This window comes from Copadichromis virginalis, linkage group LG8 (assembly GCF_057382275.1).
Source record: "Copadichromis virginalis isolate Kocher_CV1m ecotype Utaka linkage group LG8, C_Virginalis_male_GT1.1, whole genome shotgun sequence".
In the NCBI taxonomy this organism is placed as follows: domain Eukaryota; kingdom Metazoa; phylum Chordata; class Actinopteri; order Cichliformes; family Cichlidae; genus Copadichromis; species Copadichromis virginalis.
This window is the reverse complement of record NC_140625.1, coordinates 24,825,663-24,846,116: the sequence shown is the minus strand read 5'-3', so window position 1 is coordinate 24,846,116 and position 20,454 is coordinate 24,825,663. Positions and strand designations below refer to the sequence as shown.

General features: G+C 40.6%; 1 protein-coding gene across 1 annotated transcript in view; it reads right to left on the bottom strand.

The window, feature by feature from the left end:
* sdk2b (sidekick cell adhesion molecule 2b) overlaps positions 1-20,454 on the bottom strand; it is a 302,311-nt gene that overhangs the window by 9,279 nt on the left and 272,578 nt on the right. The window contains exons 22-43 of the mRNA XM_085466738.1: positions 19,292-19,413; positions 19,043-19,152; positions 18,121-18,271; positions 17,745-17,982; positions 16,871-16,986; positions 16,477-16,666; positions 16,218-16,316; positions 15,529-15,723; positions 14,614-14,815; positions 14,109-14,212; positions 12,973-13,043; positions 12,232-12,361; positions 11,511-11,567; positions 10,654-10,755; positions 10,334-10,449; positions 9,760-9,946; positions 8,123-8,260; positions 7,553-7,762; positions 7,347-7,472; positions 6,060-6,224; positions 5,759-5,899; positions 2,894-3,032 (exon numbers count right to left, since the gene is read on the bottom strand). Of these exons, the coding sequence (XP_085322864.1) occupies positions 2,894-3,032; positions 5,759-5,899; positions 6,060-6,224; positions 7,347-7,472; positions 7,553-7,762; positions 8,123-8,260; positions 9,760-9,946; positions 10,334-10,449; positions 10,654-10,755; positions 11,511-11,567; positions 12,232-12,361; positions 12,973-13,043; positions 14,109-14,212; positions 14,614-14,815; positions 15,529-15,723; positions 16,218-16,316; positions 16,477-16,666; positions 16,871-16,986; positions 17,745-17,982; positions 18,121-18,271; positions 19,043-19,152; positions 19,292-19,413 (3,109 nt within the window). The remainder of the gene's footprint in view (positions 1-2,893; positions 3,033-5,758; positions 5,900-6,059; positions 6,225-7,346; positions 7,473-7,552; positions 7,763-8,122; positions 8,261-9,759; positions 9,947-10,333; positions 10,450-10,653; positions 10,756-11,510; positions 11,568-12,231; positions 12,362-12,972; positions 13,044-14,108; positions 14,213-14,613; positions 14,816-15,528; positions 15,724-16,217; positions 16,317-16,476; positions 16,667-16,870; positions 16,987-17,744; positions 17,983-18,120; positions 18,272-19,042; positions 19,153-19,291; positions 19,414-20,454) is intronic.

The following is a 20,454-nucleotide window of genomic DNA, read 5'->3' as shown; positions in this document are numbered from 1 at the left end:
AATTCGTGTGCTCTTTCTACATGACTGAGAATCTTAGATTGACAATCTTGGTGTCATCTTTTATTCCTTTCTTAAATTTGACTCAAAGATCAAACCAGTCACATTTCCGCCTCCCTCCTAAATTTACATCATCTACCTCACGAACAGTCTTCAAATCCCAAGTGAAAACGTACTCTCTCGCCCTTGTTTTTCCCTTGAGTTTCAATTAGTTTATTAAGCTTGTGGATCAGGCAGCAGTAAAGGGCAGAGGTCCCTGCAGTTTGATCCTAAGCTGGTGAATCTGGCTAAAGGAATTGGATCAGTTATTTATCCTCTTGATATTTACCCTCTTGAGGTAATTTGAGGGGAGGTTTGCCCAAACAGTCTGCATGTGTTTTGTGGACCTGGAGAAGGGATTTGACCATGTCTCCTGGGACATCCTGTAGGAGGTGCTTCAGGAGGATGGGGCGACTGGCCCACTGGTGCAGTTGTACAGATCATCCAGTCCTTGTGCAACTGCAGCAAGACCCATTCCTGGTGGGAGTTGGACTCTGCCAGGGCTGCCATATTGAATAATTCTTTTCTTCTTCTTTTTTTCTATGCACATGTATATTCATTTATATACATTTGAGTATTGGAGGAGTGCCCTTGGAGGAGGGTCGCTACATTTGTACACAGCATGTCTACTGTTTTTACCTATTAATGTAAATGCAATCGACCTACTTCTACTACCCCTCTTAGTATGTTGTTGTGTTTTTTATGCGTTCTTTTATATCTTATATAAAAAAAATTTAACTGAGTATCACCAATACAGAAGTATAAATAATGCAATAACAAGCTATCTTTTTTCCCCAATTCTCCAGCATCCTTTAGTGATCCGTTTAACAACAAAGCTTTGCATCAGTGTAAATGTTACTGGATTTTTAAGTTAATGACAGAGGAAATTTCCCCCAGGAGTATAATTTTTCCATAATCACAGGTCTGAATTTTTATCTGCACTTATCCCCAGAAGGACTCCACAAAGTAACCTTCAGCAACTTGCATTCCTCTGTAGTCCTCTTAGCAAGCCCCCTCCTAACACAGCCAAACAAAGAATCGAGCCAAAGTGAAGAACAGCTATTGCGAGCCTACTGGGATATTATGATAAACTGCCCGTTTTAAAACACTGAGGAATCTCAGCCCACTTTCACCCCCTTCTCCTTGACTCGCATACACTGTTGAATGAGGCGTAAATTATTTATCAGCGCTCTCATTTGGACGGAGAAGGGTCCACTTAATCCTCTCACAGCAAAATTCAGTCAGCAGCACGTCAGGTAAGGAATGAGAACCAGAGGGTGAAATCAAATCTGCCCCCTGGTCTTTACTCATTACCAGGCTCTCTTGCTACAATCGCCTGAAGGGACTCATTAACATGTCTGAAGTGTTCGGAAGCTTTGTCACTCAAGAGTGTTTAAAACCATGTTAATCTACACTGAATTACCTCGCCGAGACCTCTTTAAACCCACAACCAGTGTCAAAGTTGGTTTCAAAAAACAAAAAGACGCTACTACAAAGCCAAGAAGGGATTGCACTCTTAATCCTTCCCTCTTGATCATAGAAGAATTTGAATGCCAAACCTGAGACGTATTTAGAGTTCTTTGGTTTGATAGCATGCCGTTTATGTGCTATTAGTGTGCACTCATTACTACTGCCATATATATATATATATGTTTATGAGACCACACTTTATCTAAATTCTTTATATTTTACCAGATTGATGTGTTTATCTATTTTGATCTCCTTACAGGAAAAAGGTACACTTAAAGTTTAAGCGGGGCAGATTAAGTCATCGGTGTCCAACGGTACTGAAATCCCTGTGCGTTGAGATTCTCCACCAGACATATTGGCCCTTGTATTAAACTCTGAACAAATAATCTCCACATAGAGAAAATCTCTGTGAGGATCAGCTTCAAATGGCATTTGCTGTCTGACACAGTTCTGAATTAAAATGAATACAGGAGGATTAGGAACGTGTTTGATTTCTGATCCTGGTATAACGCAAAAGAACTTCATCCTGTCTTTGGTATTCAGAGACCAGAGATCAAGATGTGGCATTAATCTATAATCGGAGACTCAGGTGTTGGGATTTGGTTTCCTTCGCTATGGGCTGAGTTCAAAGAATGCTGACTGTACATCTGTGCATTCTTTCCCTCTGAGCCTCCCCCTTCAAGTCAGAGACACAGTAGTAGGAAGCTGCCTGGAAGCATCTCAAAGACCTGTGCCTGCTTTGATCTGTCCTCAAGGTTACACACACACATATACTCATAGAAAGACACAACCAAACATATTTCTCCAGCTTACTGTTACTTACTGGTATATAGAAACAGTCAGAGAATGCATTTGTCTCATTTGCATTCTTTTCACTCAAAGGATAGTAATATCCACATGACATAACTGACAGTCTGTCCAAAAACAACATGAAAGCAGCTGTCTATAAATCCACATCTTATATGCAGAATAAACAGGTTTTGATGAGCTAACACAAAGTGTGCAGTCACATCTAAACCTGGACTTATGACTTAGTTCATGCAGTATTCTCAGCACAGGTGTCAGTCACAGTGATTGGTTTTTAAAACAAGGCCATGGCCTCAAGATCAGTATTGCTGGGAATTCACAGAAATACAGAAGCTCATTAAGAGAGGCTGCAGTGAGTCTCTTTATATGCTGCTTTTAGATAGCGGAAGAAGTGCATTTGAGTTGTAAAGAGTATTTTTTTTTTCAACAGAGCTGAAAGTGTTTTCAGGCATGAGGTATAGCTTCCACAGATTACCCAATTATTTTTACCGTATGGCTGTTTCATTTGGACATTAAATTAAGCTTTTCTTTTAAATATTATCGGAACATGAATTTTCTTGGAAATGTGTTGCTCACTCACCTGGTGTAGACGCCGTTCTTCCGGCAGAAAGAGTTTTTTACAGACAGCCGTCGATTGTTAAGTTCCAGAGCTGGGAAACGTCCTTCATCCAGGCTGACCATATCTCCGTGGGTGAGAGCATTACAGTTGGAGTTGTTACCTGGACACACGTACAGAGACACTGTGTGACCACAGGCCAGATGGACAGGCAGGTTAGTGTCTGGGAAAACTGATGGAACTACGTGATCTTTTTTTCCCCTTTAAATTCTCAATACTGAAATAACATTTTATTCCCAAAGCTGTCTACACTTTTTATTACATAGGCTTTTACTTCATCAGTCATGCCGTCAGATGTCATTGTGTTTATTTTAAAGGTTCAAATTGTTGAAGTAAATACAGCGGGGGGAGCTATTATTTGATTCCCTACTGAATTTGTAAGTTTGTTCACTTACAAAGAAACATACAGTCTCTAATTTTAGCGAGAAACAGAATATCAGCCAGAAATCCAGAAAAAACTCTACATAACAGTTATAAACTGATTTGTGATTGAGTGAATTAAGTATATGATCCCTAGGGGACAAACTGCCTGTGTGCTCATGTGGCACACAGATTATAATCAATCAATCAATTATAGATACTGATCTCAACTTGTTATGTGTGTAAAGCACGCCTGTCCAGAGAATATTTTCTTCCCTTCCAACCTCTCCACCACCATGGCCAAGACCAAACAGAGGAACAGTCTCCAGATCTCAATCCTCTTGAAAATCTGTTGCTGAAGCCAAGTAGCAGCCAAGAAAACGACGGGATTTAGAGAGTTTGAGTATAGCGAAGTAGGCCAAAGTCCCTCCTGAAACGTGTTCAAACCCAGTGACCATCTCCAAAAAAGATATCTTACTTACTGCTTGGGTTTCTCCACCAAGTTGTGTTTTCCTTGATAACCAAATACTGATTTCACACATACATCTAAATCAATGTATAATTTTTATGATATGTTTTTTTATGGGTTTTTGTCACTCCATTAAAATCAAACAAAGAAATAGAGATCGTCCATTTCTTTGTAAGTGAGCAAACATACAAATTCAGCAAGGATCAGATAATTATTTCCCCCACTGTAGTAGTATTCATATTTATGACTTGCAGCAATAACTCACAATTTGTAAAAAAATACACTTCTTCACTTTCTAGCCAAGCGTAAGAAGAAAAGATCAATAAAACAAAATATGTAACTGGAGCCAAGAGCTGATTAACTTAGATACCCTGGGATTAGCTAGCTTGGGATGTTAATTAGTGAGGTTCAGAAGTGCTAGTTGTTGGATTGTGTTTTCCCTCATACAGCTAGCTGATTCCCTGTTTCCAGTCTTTGTTAGGTATTCCAACCATTTTAGACTCTAGCTTTTTATTAAACAGAAAGCTCCAAGAGCTGTAATAATTCTTACAAACTAATCCTCAACAGTAAAGTAAACTTTTTCCTAATAAGCGTCAAGTCAAGCGATGTAGATTTTCAAGTGTCCAAAAAACATGTGAATGAAAATGAGAAATTCGGCAGGTTTGCAGGGCATGTCAGTGGAAATTCCCTTAGAATATAGCAACACAAATTTAGTATAAATTACATAGACAGGGCTTAACATATTTATTAAACCACCTATCATAAAAACAGAGAAACAAATATTTTAGACATCTGTCAAAAATTGTATGTTTTTATACCTAAACTTGAGCGCCAGGCTCTGCACCTCTCCAATAAGTCAGAAATTAATCAAGCATAAGATTCAAAAACCAAAAAAAATTTTTCTGTTCAGGAATGCAAGTAAAAAAAATGCAATTTGGCATCTGAATCAAAAATTAATAATGTGCTTTACTATATTTCCAGCTCTGTTGTAAAACATTACACTTGAAAATTCATGGATAACAACAATAATTATATTTTCGCATTAAATTAAATATCATTTTAGTTAAAGACCTTGCAGATAATGATGGTTTAACTGTTAAAAAAAGCATTAAAAAGATTTTGGTATTTACCAATACTATAAATTTAGGTCAGCCGCAGCATTATTGTTAATTCTGTATATAAAGAAGCACATTCATAATCTATAACCAATGACTGGGCTAAACTCACAATTGACATAAATGTTTAACTTTGACTTTAAGTGTCATGATTTTACTATATTAAACAATATGAACAGGATGGTTTCTATATAAGATTAATTTTTCGAGACTATTTCTCACCATGTTATAGGTTAGAAACACTTTCAGTCATCCTACAGGTGGCCACAGCCAGGCCAGGACCTGCATGGTTGCTCGAGGGTACTAAAGGTCAGTTGGTGGTTATGCCAACACAGAGAAAAAGAAATAGCATTCGGTCGGTCCAGTGGCCTGGGCCAGATTCCTAGAGGAGGATATGGAGGCTTTGAGAGTGTCTTTGTGCTGGAATGAGAAGGAACCTCTTGTTTTCTCTCCATCAGTCAGAAAGATGGGCAGTGACCCACAGGGACCCCACCCCTCCCCTGCCTGGCAGTTAAACAGCCCTGGCAAAAGTGCTGAGCTGAGGGAAATACCCGCTGATGTCAGAGCTGCTCTGAATGGACAAGTATGCCCCCCGTTCCTGCTTCCTTTCTCTCTTTCTCTGCTTTTTATTCCCCTGCAACCCAGTCAGTGACCTGATTCATTCAAAAGCAGAATTCACCCCCCTACAAAACAAAGTTAACTCAATTTCTCTGCTCAGTATTTCAAAAGTAATAAAATAATAATAAAATCCCTGTAATAAGTTTTACTGTTTTATTTAAAAAAGGCAAGTTATCAGATTCCCTCCATGCCACCAGGCTGGAAGCGAAATACAAGCTTCCATGATAGTTAAATGTTCCACTTAGCTGCACAACTGTGTGTACTTACCTGATTCAGACTTTTTTGCATACTTCTTGCTCTGTCCTCTGATAATGAGGATGAAAACTAGCAGCAGAATGAAGATGAGTCCCACTAGAGCCACCACGACCAGGAACCACCATTCCTCATAGAAAGGAGCCACTTTTTGGGCTAGATAAGAAAAAAAACCCAGAAAATTGAAATTCATGCTTGTTAAAAACATGTAGCCACATTCCTGTGAAGTCTGAATGACCTAAGGGGATTTAATTAACCCCGAAAGTTAATGTAATTCAGTTCATTCAATTCTATTAACAATTACAAGAAAGCTCACCAGATATGGAGGGAGAAGGTAGACTCGGAGAGCCATAGCCGTAGTCGTTCACTCCAATGACCCGAAAGTCATAACTGACACCTTGTTTCAGGATGTCCATGTTAAATGTGTGCGATGTTGCATCCTTGGAGATGTCCTTGATTAAGATATCCCACAAACCCTCATCTGTAATGGAATTTTAATGGAAAAATTGGGTCGGAGGAGGCTGACGATATTCGTTAAGCAAGCAAAAAATATTTAAACAGTGTCAATATGTCATTGTTAACAGGCTGTTTGTTTGTTTGATACAAGGCTCCGGCCTGGCTGGCAGCTCCGAGGGTAATTGATAATTCTTAAAAATATTACACAATCCATCAATTTCACTGCTCTCGTAAAAATTTACAACCAACAAATTCTACAACATAAATAGCGGAGCAGCCATATTTCAAATGAAGCAGCGTTAGATGTCTTGCTGCTTGCTATGGAAATCATGCCAGAGATCATTTATTACACCCTGCTGCTTGTAAATAAATGTGTAGCTATGACTCCTTGATAGGGTACACAAATATAACCAAGTATGGATATAAATTTTTTATGTTGCTGAACTTTGACAAACATTTTTTAAAAAAACAGCGTAATTTGATCTAAAGGCAAAAATAACTTTTCAAGTTAGAAACTTTTCACCACCGGCATATGGATAAGGGGGATATGGGATATGGGACCCCCCCCCCCTCCATTTAATCTATACTGCCATAAAATACCTATCAGTCCTTGAAACCTTTAAAATGTAGGACTAGATAGCCTTTCCGATTCTCACTCAGGAGCAGTGAAACACATCTCTGCCTGTGAGTCACCTACCATCCATCACCCTCATTGCCATGCCAGGACTTGTCAATCACAGTTGAAACAGGATGCCAATTGTCTTGAATGTAGCGCCTGAATCAATAACCCATTAAAATGCCAGGGACACTGACTCCAGGGCAGCAGATGTTGACACTTTACACCACTTTCCTTAATCAAAATCTCACAGAAGGTAACATAAGGCCAGTGATGGGGCGATCCTGTAGAGCATGGAGTCTCCAAACGTCTTTCAAAAACATGCTTGCTTCTATTTGCACTCTTAGATGGAATCTCATGTCTCACAACCATATCAAATTGGGATATAGATTGGATATTTATTCTTAATATTTAGATATTAATTTCTAAGATTACAGCAAAATGTATTTTACAGTCCCCTTGGCTATGGATGGCTGACCCCTCTGATTCCCCAAGACCCCACTTTCAAAACCACTGTACTAAATCCCCTACCTGAGGGTCTGGCCTCAATTACATAGCGTGTTATGGGAGAACGTCCTGGGTCTCCAGGGGTCCAGTGAATGGTGAGGCCCGAACTGTAGCGCGTAATAAATGGCTCTCCAGGGGGTCCTGGGGCACCTGAGAAAGAATAACATAGTAATAAGTGTTTAAAGGGCTAGTGACAAAATGTCAGCTTTCCAAAACATCACTGCAACTACCTTCCCCTGGTCCTGTGGTGATATTTGCTTCCACCTCAGGCCCGTAGATGAAGGTCTTGGCCCGGATGCGGAAGTTGTACGTGACGCCATCTGCCAGGTCTCTGATCTTCAACCACACAGGGCCGGTCCCCTTCACATCCACCGTCACTGTCTTACTGACGCCTGGGGGGGAGGGGGAGTGGAGACAGTCGGCACAGGCCACTGAAGACTCTAGACAAACACACCACATTTAAAGCAGGTCTTACACAGGCCAGGCAATGTGCAAGCACACCCAACATACGCAAATGCACACAGAAAGTAATGGAATTAGAAACATGTTTGCATTTTGGCACCGAAGCAGTGTATTATTTAAGATGATAGTAGTAGATATGTATAAGGTTGCAATGAATAATGAGCTGTTTATGTAATGGTTAGCGTAGCTCAAGAAATGCACATCACAAGATTGCAAGAAGGTCGACTGACACGCAAAAGCGTTGACTCTAAAACTTCAGATCTTGTAGTGTGCATTAAGCTTTTATAGCCAGCAGCCATTTAGTGCAGAGAAAACTGACATTGTTAAGAATTTGTTACCATCTACAGGTGTGGAGGGTTCATAGACCAGACGGTAGCCCTCAATGATGCCGTTAGGGAAGGTGGGCTCGCCCCAGGACACATTGACGGAGGTTGTGGTCAGTTCACTGAAGTGAATGAAGCTGGGAGCACTGGGAGCTGAAACATACAGATGTCAAAAACATCTAAAATTTTTGTAGAATGACTCTGTCAAATAATAAAAAACAACCAGATGAGTGGATTGAACAAAAAAACAACCCTTGCTTCACTAGCCTTCAGTTGAACTTCTCTCATGAAATACCAAGTAAATTTTTGCACGAGCCATTTTAATGTCATGACATATATTTCTTCTGTCTGATCAATACAGTGGTCCTTCCCATGGTTACATCAAAGGCCTCAAACAGAGGCATACATCTCTAATTCCGTTTTCTCATCTGAACAAAAAGCCTTGTTAAGGGAATTCTTGAGGCTAACAACAAAATATAGATAAACGTGGAAATATCACAATTCTCCACTGGTGCTGTTTATTGTTTCTATAGTAGAACTTTTCTGGAGGTCCAGAACCACTGCTGCAAGTCTGAGTCTCCGCGCATGAGCAGAACTCCACTGATTATATAAAAAAAACTTTTTGTTAAACTACATACAGATTTAAAGGTTCTGCATTGCTTACGTATACTTGTTTGACCTTGGGCAGAGCAATTCATAATCACAATGAACACTCTTTGCCTCGAGACCCCATTATAACAGGCTGAACTCTTGAAACCACTGTGCTGAGAAACACATTTTCCTCTGCTGCCTTTAAGCTTCTTGAGCAGGGGGTGAGACGCTTGCAATAGACAAAGCCTCTTTGTTTAAAAAAATAAAAAGGGATAACTATCCTCCTAATGCATGCCACCCCCTTCCCAGCTTGTCATCTGTTTCCTCCTCTCAAAACAGCAAGCACTGGGGAAAACAGAGGATCTGTGCACACCTTCCTTTTCCCCCTTTTTACTAGTCTGGGACACAGTAGTAAAACGCATCAAAAATGGCTTTTTGGAAGATAAATATTGTTTTGACACATTTGCAGATGGGCACGGAGGTAGAAAGTCCCACGAGTCACAGAAAGAAGAAGAAGAACAAAGAAAGGGGGCAACGCACGGGGTCCTTTTTGATAAAGCATGCCTGGAGACTCAAAGCTCGCTGACAAAATTTTCATAGCATCAGACAAAAGATGAAATTCAGCAAGTAAGTTTAGAATGGGTTAGCTGATTAGAAACTTATGCTCCGTGTGTGGCTCCGCTAACATCGTTTGGCATGCTGCTGACAACAACGATTAGCATCATCGTCAAATCAAATTCTTTCCCCATGGCTGACTCATCCACTTTGAGAAAACTCTCAGGGTTCTCTAAACTAACATCGGTGCTGCCACCAGCACATAAATATGACAAATGAATAAACACGGCTGTACACGCTCTAATTTATCTGCTTTAGTCTTGTCACGATGTTACCACATTTGTCTTAAGCTTGTCTTTTCTTTTAGAAAACATCTCCATCATGTGTGCGTGCGTTATATACAGAAATATTTGTTTTACTACACTGCTTGATCCCGACTGTTGTGCTCTTTCATACTGATAAACGATTTTGTATAGCCACGTCTGGCGTCTAATTGTCACATTTACCTGCTTGCTGAGTGCGTCCCCTCGTTGGTGGGCTTCGGGGTCCATCCCCAGCGGCGTTGAATGGAGCCACACTGATCATATAGGTGGTGTAACCAGTCAAATTCTTCAGCTTCACCCCTCCTTCAGGCATAAACAGAGTCCGCATCCGCTCAGTCTCGTTCTTACGCTGGAATTCCCAAAAGTAAATCTACATGGAATAGCACAGACATAAATAAATATCTACAGATACTGTTCAGGGAATGCAGCAATTTCTGCTTCTATGAAACTCAGTCCCATTTCAAACTCCCCTATGGGAAATACACAATTATATTTTATTCCCTGCAAATGTTTTCTTGAGCAGCAGACGGAACCTTTTACTGAAACCCCCTCTGGAAAACGCTGTTCGCTAAAAGTGTAAAATTATCAATTTAATAGTGATTAACAACAGATGGATGTAATCTCATGTGAACCACTAAAATGTAAATATTTAATGATAAAAACAGAACACTGTTGTATTGTTACGCTGCACTCTAAAAGTGAGCCAGTAAGGCATGTTGAGCCTGTGCCAGACGCGGCACTTTGCAGAGACTCTGACCTTGTATCCCTGGATGTCTCCATTCTGTGCACCCACAGGTGGAGGGTCCCACGTCACATCCAGCTGGGTGGCTGTTGCGGACTGAATAGCCACATTCTGGGGCGGGGCCGTCGGCACTGTGACAGCCGTTCAGATATATCGCATTTAACGATGACGTTTTTCGATTTTAATATTTGTTTTCATTACTATGCTCATTGCGTTTACTAGGAAAATGACAGCCTCAAGGAGAAACTATTCAGTTAAAACTGAACAGACTTGGCATTTAAGAAAGATAAATGACCCCCCAAAATCTATTTGCCCATAAGAGGAAGTGTGCATACCTGCTTCTCCAACAAACACCTCCTGTGGAGGGCTGGTTGGCCCCTCACCCACGGCGTTGTACACACTCATGCGTATCTCATAACGCTTGTGTTTACTTAGCTCTGCAGTAGAAGTAAACAGTTTGGAATATAAGGTTAGGAATTATATCAAACACCAATCTGTGACATGTATGCAAAATCCCTACATGGGAATATCTTCCCATTTATGAAAGTCACCATTGCTCTGCAGTTAACTGTAAAGAGGTCTGCTGACCTCCTGGGGATCCATGTCTGCATCCCTACACCCCCCCCTCCTGGTGCTCCAAACAATTAGTTGAAGTAGAAAACGGAATAAATAGGATATGATCCCTGAATGGTTTCACACCCACCCACACAACAACACTACACGGAATTTTACACTGCTGCCCTCGGAAGACATTTCTATTTCAATTACAAATTCACAGAGTGACACTGTAATTATGAGTCTGTCGAATTGTGCATTGTGGGGGTACAGGAGAAATATGTGACCATCTGCTTTTGCAGTGCTCATCCAAATAAGCTGACATGTGCAAACCAAAGAGCATGCTGGACCAGGCACGCTTGTGTATTCAGTGTTCAAGAATTTCTATGTACAAAGCGCTCCACTGGCCTCAGTAGAAGTGTTTGTACCGAGCAATGTGATTATAAGCAGCCAAATGTTGTGTTAATTTGCTTAACACTCTGAGTTCTCTATTCTAGGAAGCCGGGCACTTGAGAAAAAAATTGAGATTCAAAAGGAAAATAGTTTTGGTTTTGTTTTTTCAACCTAATTTGTTTGCAGATTGAATTATTGTGTTTATATGTGTGCTTTCGAGAGGCAGAGAGATAACGAAACTTACTGTCTAACTCATACTGGGTGAGCGTTGAATCACTCAGATTTCGGAGGCTGTAGGGAGCTGCACAAAAAAAAAGGGATAAAAAAAAAAGTCAAAATAAGAGCTGTTAAGTGGAGAGACAAAGGTAGTAGGGTTCAAAGTCAAAAATTTGCTGCTGTTAATGAGGGCAGCAACATTATTATAAGAAAAAACAACCCAATGATGGTGATCATAGCTCTGAATGAGCAACAGAGTGAGTCAACAAGAGGAAAATTATAGGCCAAGTTTCACAAAGCAGCAGAAAGAGAGAGGGCTCCAGAGTAAACCTAATAATAGCCTGCAGCTGATAACCACTGATCACAAGATGAAATGTTTTGCTGTGAAGTGTCAAGACCAGTGGGGAAATCTTGGCAACAGTATAGGCCTTTGTGAGAATTTTCCTCTAATGGAAAAGGGGCTGCTGACGCATAAAGACAGCATGTGAATAATCAACCATAACAGAGACTTATAATTATGTGTTACTGAAGTAAAGCGCAGGACTGTATTTCTTGATGTGTAATTTCTAACCTCGGTTATTTCTTTATGGTCTTTAAATTCATAATGTCACATTTCAAATCGCACACCGGAGAGTTCCAGTTAATGCAATATACCACTTGTTATAGTACACAATTCATTTTTCTTAGGATCCTATAGTGTAGGTGGTGGCATAATAAAATGTATTTTGTTGGTAGCAGTTATTTCTCACCAGAGAGCTCAGCCCAGGTGGATGCACTGTTGACTGTGTGAATATAACTGCGGAGACGGTCGTACAGCAGCTCGCGGTATCGAATGCGAAAGCCCAGTAAGATACCATTTATCTTCTCTTCTGAGGGGGGCTGAGGAGAAAAATGCAGACTTACTGTTAGTCTAATGTAGCACATCACTGTACATCTGATACCTACAGATAGCCTGGAAGACTACATGCGATCCAAGTGATCCAACTCCTTTTAACAAGTTTTTTTCTTCACTGCTAAAAAACCGCCAAAACCCCCCCCAGTTATTACTGACATTTGTCATTAACTTACCATCAACTAAGAAGATTTAGAGTAACTGTTATACACAGACAGAAAAAACAAAATCATGCCATGTCACACCAAGCTGAAGAAAAATCCCCTTTGATTAAACAATGAGAGGAACAAACCCACAGAAGAAAGAAAAAAAGCACAAGCAACTCTCGATCCTCATAAAGTCTACAAGTGTTCTCCATAAAACTAAAATTGTGTCTCAGAGCCTCCTGTTTTTCTTTTTATGACCTGTTAATTCAGGTGGGAATGCGGGTGAGGGTGCTTTTTATTACGCAGACAGTGTGGCAGTGTGTTTATCAGTCTATACTGTAAGTATAGGCCTTGCTGTTTGCTATCAAGCTCTCTTAGAAGCCACTTTCCCACACTCGAACAGATCACGAAGTTTGAAAACATATATATAAAGTTGTTTTGTTTGTTCTTACCTGCCAGCGGATCAGCACTGACGTTGTTGTGTATGGCGTGACAGAGAGAATCGAGGGCGCTTCGTCAGGCACTGGGGTAATAAAAGTGAAATAAATGAGCTAAATTGACCTGAAAATCTGCACAATTCAAGATGCTTAACCTATCCATGTGCAGTGGCATTCATGGAGCATAAATACACAACAGCCACAACAGAAGAACCATTGATGAGTCAGAAATAGCTGAGGGAAAGATCAGCAGAGTTTCTTGATTTGGATAAGCACCACTGGGCAAACTTTTGTTTTCTTTTATAAAGTTGCTCTTTTGTCTCATGATGGTGCAGTTGTTGTTGTCTTTGCCAGTAATGTCCAAATCACAGCAAAAGGCAAATTGATGCAGACATAAAACTGTTTTCACTATGATACAGATCAAAGTCATACCTCTGACTTTTTGTGTTTAAACTTAACCTACATTTTAAATAACAACTTGATACTATACACTAACATATAAAAGATGTCACAAAGGAATAGCTTGTTTTGTGAAAATGAACACTAGCGTTCACACTGGCTGACAGCTTGAGAGTGTCACTAAATGAAAATGACCACATTCACCAAGAAAGTGTCTTGCACAACACACCATAAATGTGCCATACATCAATATGACATGCATACATTCAAAAAATTACATACGAGTAAGCTTTAGAGGCACTTCTTATTAGCTACAGAGCAAGCCAGACAAGACATTTCCAGCTTTATACCAAGTTTGTGCTTAAGGATGAGTCACACAAGAGCAAAAATAGATGTTCAAAAAAGTTTATTTTTGAATAACTTGCAGTCGGCAGCCAAGTTGTCCCAAACCACTTTGTTGCCAAGCAGTTGTGGTAACCAATTGGTTGTCCAGACGTTAAGCATGTAACACCCTCAACCTCTGGGCCATGTTTAAGTGCAAGGTGATTGCACAAGTTGGCTGGTCACAGGAAACCTGTCTCCAAACAAGCACGTTTTGACTTGAACTTGGACTCTTTTAGTCTTACCTTAGTTAACAGCAATCAAAAATAGACCCACTTCTTTCTGATCAAGGTAAACGATGCATCATGTCATCAGATTTTTATGCTGTAAACGATGAGAATAAAGATTTTTGCTCATCGTGTTACTCTTACCATCCTGTAGAGTTGTGATTGCTTCACTTTCCTGACTGTACTCGCTGTCCCCTATGTCATTGGTGGCTTTTATTCTGAACTGGTAAGATGTGAAGGGTTTCAGCCTTAGGGATGAAAGCACAGAAAAGCACATCAATCTTTATCACAAACTGCAGCATTGAAACTTCAAACTTTTTAAACTCCATACATCAAAAAGAGAGTCTCACTGCGAGGTTTAGAAGCAAACTATTAGGCATACTTTAAACCAAACTGGAACCTTAATGGCAAATACAGTTTCACATTTGTACTTGCCAAATGCATTTCCATCGTTTACATTCCAAACTGCAATCCTCTGGAAACATTATTCTTTAAAAGAACACATTTCTTATGCCAGCTATTCAAAAGGTAGGGGAATATTAAAGAGGAAGCGTCAGCAAGAAGTGTGAGAACACATTTGTTCTAATAAAGGGAATGTGAAAATTTACACCTTAACGTAACCAGATGTCGTTACTTGATGATACTCTACCTGGATACTATGTAGGTTGTGGCCTCGTGGCTGACAGATGCTGAGTGGACCGTCCAGTTGCTTTCAGGAAGCTCTCTTAGCTGGACCGTATAGTAGCGCACGGGGGACAGGCCGTCACTACCAGGCTCCCATGAAAGCAACACCTGGCGAGCCTGAACGTGTTTTTGAGGAACCAGGGGGCGGCTGGTAGGCTGAGGACGAGCTGGAGCAAAAACAGAGGCAAGTAAGGGAAAGAGAAACGGGCAACGGAATACAAGGACGACTGCTGTGTGCGCATGTGACACATGAATTGGGACAAACTGAGTGTTTGGAGAAGTTGCAGATGTGCGGGGGAAAAAATTGGAGCTATTAGAAACAGTTTTTTTAAAATATACTTCTTGTTTTCCATTTACTCATATTTGCATGAGCTATGTAGAGCTGACAAGAAAGAAGAAAGTGTGATTCTGGTGCTGGAATGAAAAGTAGCTGAGAAACTAAAGTAGCATAGTACACGATCCACAACATGCCTTGAGGGAAGCAGATGGACTGATGCATTCTCACAATGACATCAGAGTGCTTCAATAAATACCCACAGGGCACAGACACTCCTCTAGAAAACACATCTGCTCGCTGAACTGTTGACTGGAAATGAACTAAGTGCAACGAAGGCTTAGTGCAGCTCTCTGCATGTTATGCCATTACGGAGATCATACACATGTGTCTGTTCTCAGGTCTCAGCACCATTTATACAACTGTTACTATATTTCCTGCATTGTTAGAGAAATACAAATTATGTTGCTACTACGCTTCCAAACACCACTTCATCAGCATCAGATGAAACATTTTATTCATATTCTCAATTAAATTGTTGTTTTTATGACTCCCCCACATATCCAGCGCTCGAATATGTCAGTATTAAAATCCACATCGAGTTACCTCTTTTCTCCGTGGTAACCACGAGCGCCTCGGCCGCCTCACCCCAGCCTTTCCTTGTCTGTGCCGTGATGCGAAACACATAGACAGTTTCTGGCTTGAGGTTAGTCACCATGTACTGGCGGGCGCTAGGGTTCAGCACATCCACTGTGGCTGTGTTGCTATTGGTAGAGTTGAGGTGGTACGTGATCTGGTAAGCTGGAGAAGAGACAAATGGTCTTAATAAAGCTGTCAAAGATGCTCTGGGTTAGAATGAAACATGTATTTCAGTGGTATCTGAAGAAACAGTTGTTTATACTGTTAATAAAAGGGAAATCAAGCTGCGCTGCAGACAGCTGTGTTCCTTCTGACAGGATTTCATTAGCATCTGCTCCTCTATGCTACTTTGTAGGTCTGTCACACTGGACAGTTTAAACTAAATTATCCAACAGATGTTTAATGGAATGAATACTCACAAGGAAATCCCCAGTAAGCCAACAAGAGAATCCCAGTCCCTTTATTGCAAACCGGAAAATAACAAGACTTGATTTCCCCCAACGAATACGGTCTAATCCACTTAGTTGGGGAAAAAAACCCAAATCAAAGTTTGCAAAAGTATGTTTACAATAATTGGGAGCAAAAACTGTTGCCATTGATTTCTAGAGTAGAATTAGGGGCCAAATCTTAATAAAAAACATTTTGTATGTACTAACCAAGTATAATGCCATTCGGCTGGGCAGGGGACTGCCAAATAAGGCGGACTGAGGTGGTCCGGACTTCAGGGAACAGGATACCCACTGGAGGTCCTGGGACTGTGAAGACCACACAAAGATTTAAAGTTTTTTTAGACATAACATATAAGTAGCCCCTCCCTTTTCTTAATTCTCTTACCAAAGTATTCAGCACAATATCAATTGCTATTTATTTTTACATAATTGGAATGCTCAATCTTGCTCTATCCTGTGTTCCTACCATCATCCAGGGTCCTTTCAAGAATAGGTGGAGAGCTCGGCCGTCCATCTCCAATCCGTGTGAATGCCAGAACTTGGATCTCATAGAGCACATATTTCCCCAGACCAGTCAGCTGGACACTGTGAGTGGCATTCCCCTCTACTGTCCAGAAGTGGACTGGACTGTCCGAGTCTTTTTCTTTATAAACCACCTGACTCGGTGAGGAGACAGGAGAAAGAGGTTGGGAAAAGTGAATGTGGAAATTAAGTAGGACAAATAGCCTCAAAAACCGCAACCATGCTGTGTATTTCACAGCTTAAAAGAAGCTCAAGTTTTTTCCAAACTAATTAGATGCCTCGGAAAGCTCAGTAAATAAAAGGTGTATAGCTGCCAAATATAAAAAGCAGAAATAGACCTTGTAGCCCAGAATGAGCCCATTCCTGTCCGGCTCTGGGACTTCAAACCAGCGCACCAGGATGCTGCTTGAAGTAGTTGCAAAGGCAGAGACGTTGGTGGGACCACTGGAGGGAACTGGGAACAATAAAGAGATTAGAGGGCTGGATAGTCTACTGTTTGCCACATATTCCAAAAAGTCTGTCATATATGCTGTGTATGAGGGCAATTACTGTACATACGGATCTAAAATAGAGAAGGATTTATTATTTGTGTTTGCGTATGCACACAGAAGCTTCTATTATTTTGGCTTGGTGGAAAAAACCCTCAAGAATAGGGCTCTTCTCCTCCTTGGCACTCATCCTTGGACAACATGCCTGATTCCTAATAATTTGCTGGAGTATGGGGAAAAAAAGAGCGCAGGAATTCCACATTTAAGTCCATGTGTTCTCAATTTCCTCAGACTCCATTCTTAGCTCCTTCCATGTCTTTCTGTCCAATGCCTGGTGAAAGCGTGAAAGCAGACGCAAGAATGGAAAAGCAGTGTCTTTGCTTATATTAAAGAGGCTATTAAAAATACTCTAGCAGGGCATCTGAGCAGGAAACAATCTGCTCATGGATTTACCATATGGCAAAGTGTTAAGTGTTTGTTTGACACCTCTAATATGACTAATAATAAAGATATTCAGCACAGATGCTGCAAATACAGTATCACAGAAGTAATCAGCGTGTTTTTATTTCTGGGTTGTGAAAATGTGTTTGATGTTCACACAAATATGTGTGAGGCAATTTAGGAATTTGACCTTTAACAGAAAAAAGAAGATTTGACTAATCTAATGAAGTTTGTGCATTACTTTTCCAAACAAAATAGCGTTTTTCCACAGCGTGGAACTCACCAGACTCCCGTGTCCTGCCTCTGACCGGTTGGCTCCAGGGTCCCACTCCAATGCCGTTTACAGCCTGGACCCTGACCTCATATTCTGTCCACTCCTCCAGGTCCTCAATAGTAAACTCTCTCTCCAGACGGTCGGTAATAACATGGGTGAGTGGATGGCCCTGTGAGCCTGCACGGGAGTACTGAACCCTGTAGCCCACCTGCTCTGCATTCCCATTATATTCCCATTCAGGCAAAGGCTGAGGGGAAGGAGATGGTGTTCACATTGAGAGAGATTGGACTGACTAACAGGCCTGTTTCCTTCAACTCATCAAGTTTTTCTTACAGTGTGACATCACTAACAAAAACTGGCATTTTAGAAAAAGATTTCTCCTTACCATCCATCGTAACCAGAGGCTTGTTTCACTAGCGGTGCGCAGGGTGACGTTGGCAGGGGCCATGTCGGGAGGAGCTGGTAGGGTCTGAATTTTTCTGGAGGGCTGACTGGGAGGACTGGTACCCACTATGTTCACCTGACGCATCCGAAACCTGGTATATGGATTTGAACATCATAACATGAATCTCGCTTGAGAAAACACTTACTTGATTTCAGCTGTAGTCCTGAAACTGGGAATCTGGCAGCTTAAAATGAACCTGCAATGATCAGCATTATAGTCGCACTTGCATCCTCTTACATGAGGCTTATTGCATTTGAACAAGATCAGAGCGCTGAATATGAATAAAGCATGAATATGCTGTGGGGGGCTTATTTGCATTGTGGCCTGAATATGCAAAACAGCAATTTTTTTGCATTTAACTATATTGAAATGAAAAGTGGCAGCGCTGATGTTGGAATGATGAGAACTATAGCTGTTGTGAGCCTTTAGGGATTGGCTCAGTGAAATGCTAATTGCTTATATTGAATGCGATCGTGAAAAACAAGCCAAGATAAAAATCAGGCATACACTTAAAAAAAACTTTTAAAATAATCTTGAATTCAAATTAAAGGAAAACATAATAAGATAAGCTGCTGGGACATGCTGAAATGAAAGTGCACATACACAAATGGCACATGATTACTTTCAATTAAAACTGGCATTGTTAAGTTGTTAACACTAATACTGATGTGACTTTGTGTGTCTGTACAAAAGTACAGTGCAGCAGATCAGTTTTTATTTGTTCTTTTCAGCATGTGTTCTGCCACAGGAGAATGTGTACTGAGGTGAATGTGTAGTATGTCTGCAGAAGTACTTTGTATTTAATAATTTTGGAACTCAGGTACACAGTAAAGATTCACAGAAACAAGTTTCCAGTAATTACCTGTATGAGGTATATGGGTTGAGACCTGGCACCTCTAAGGAGCGAGCCTCAGGTTCGTTGAACACCTGGTGGACCATCAACCAATCCTCATTTTCTCCTACTGCACCCACCTGGGATTAAGACAACAGATGAGTCAAATACTGCACCTCTCTTTCTGAGGAACCGAGGAAAGTAGTGAATTTTTACTGAACTTTTTAAATATAACTAAAAAACAAATAAATTATTAGTTCCAGTTAAAATCTGGCTCACCTGGGCCTCCACTAGCCAGCGGGAAATGGAAGTTTTGCCATCATAGCCAGGTTTGAACTGCAGGTTGATGGAGCGTGGGCCAATATTGGAAATTGCCATGTTGGTAGGAGGGCCAGGAAGCTCTGTGAGGAAGCAAAAAACAAACACACAAAACAATTAAAAGAGTCACATAAAGCAATAACTGGGCTGATATTACTATGTCACTGGAGAATGTGCACTAAGATATGGATATTTTTCTCTTGCTGCCTCTTCCACAGGGCAAGTTGTTGAGTCTGTGGACTACATAGGAAAATCCATCAACCACAGCACCCTCTTGTGGCAGAACAGATACTGCACACATATATTTCTCTGCTATCTCATCCTATTCTCTCCAGAGTGCTCCCACCTTCAGCCAAGACACCAAAAAAGAAGATTAGATTTGGAAAAGATGCTTACACACAGTACACAGATAGAGACAATGCCATGAATGTCAATTACACTGCAGTTATCTGGATATATGATTCAATCTGATATCCTACTTGTTTACACTTGAGCTAAATAAACAATAAGAATGGATTATTCACTGGTAATCCTGGAGAAGGGGGGGGCAAATCTGAAAATGGTGAATTCAAAGAACAGCAAGAAAGCATTTTTGCGTATATGAATATCAACACTTTTTGTGCTTGTCTAGGTAGGATTGGATAATTTATGCGAGTGCAAAAACGGATTCATTATTCATCATTTTTTACCTCATACTTTTTAAAATATTAAACCTACTAGGCAATCCCCTCTTCCCAAAGCGCAATATAGTTAACATAAATTCTAGTTGAAGACATTAATCCAAACCATAGCCCATCGGTATGACCCAGTATTTTTTGAAAAAAAGATATCATCATTGCCACATGGGGATACTAAACTGTTTTTTCCAAGATTGCTTAAATGTGAATATATTCAATCATAATGAAACGCAGATTATGTGTCGCTGTAAAATGACCACCTCTAAATTATTTGCATGACTGATTACTAAGGCTGCTTTTAGCTGGGTCATTACAGTACAGTTGCAGGCACATCGGCGTTTTCTTTATACCTATACAATGGGAGTAATTGCTATTCTGAACGTAAGTGCTACACTGAGGCCTGTTCTCAATAAAACAGCCTGTCATTTCACAGGTTTCACAGATGTA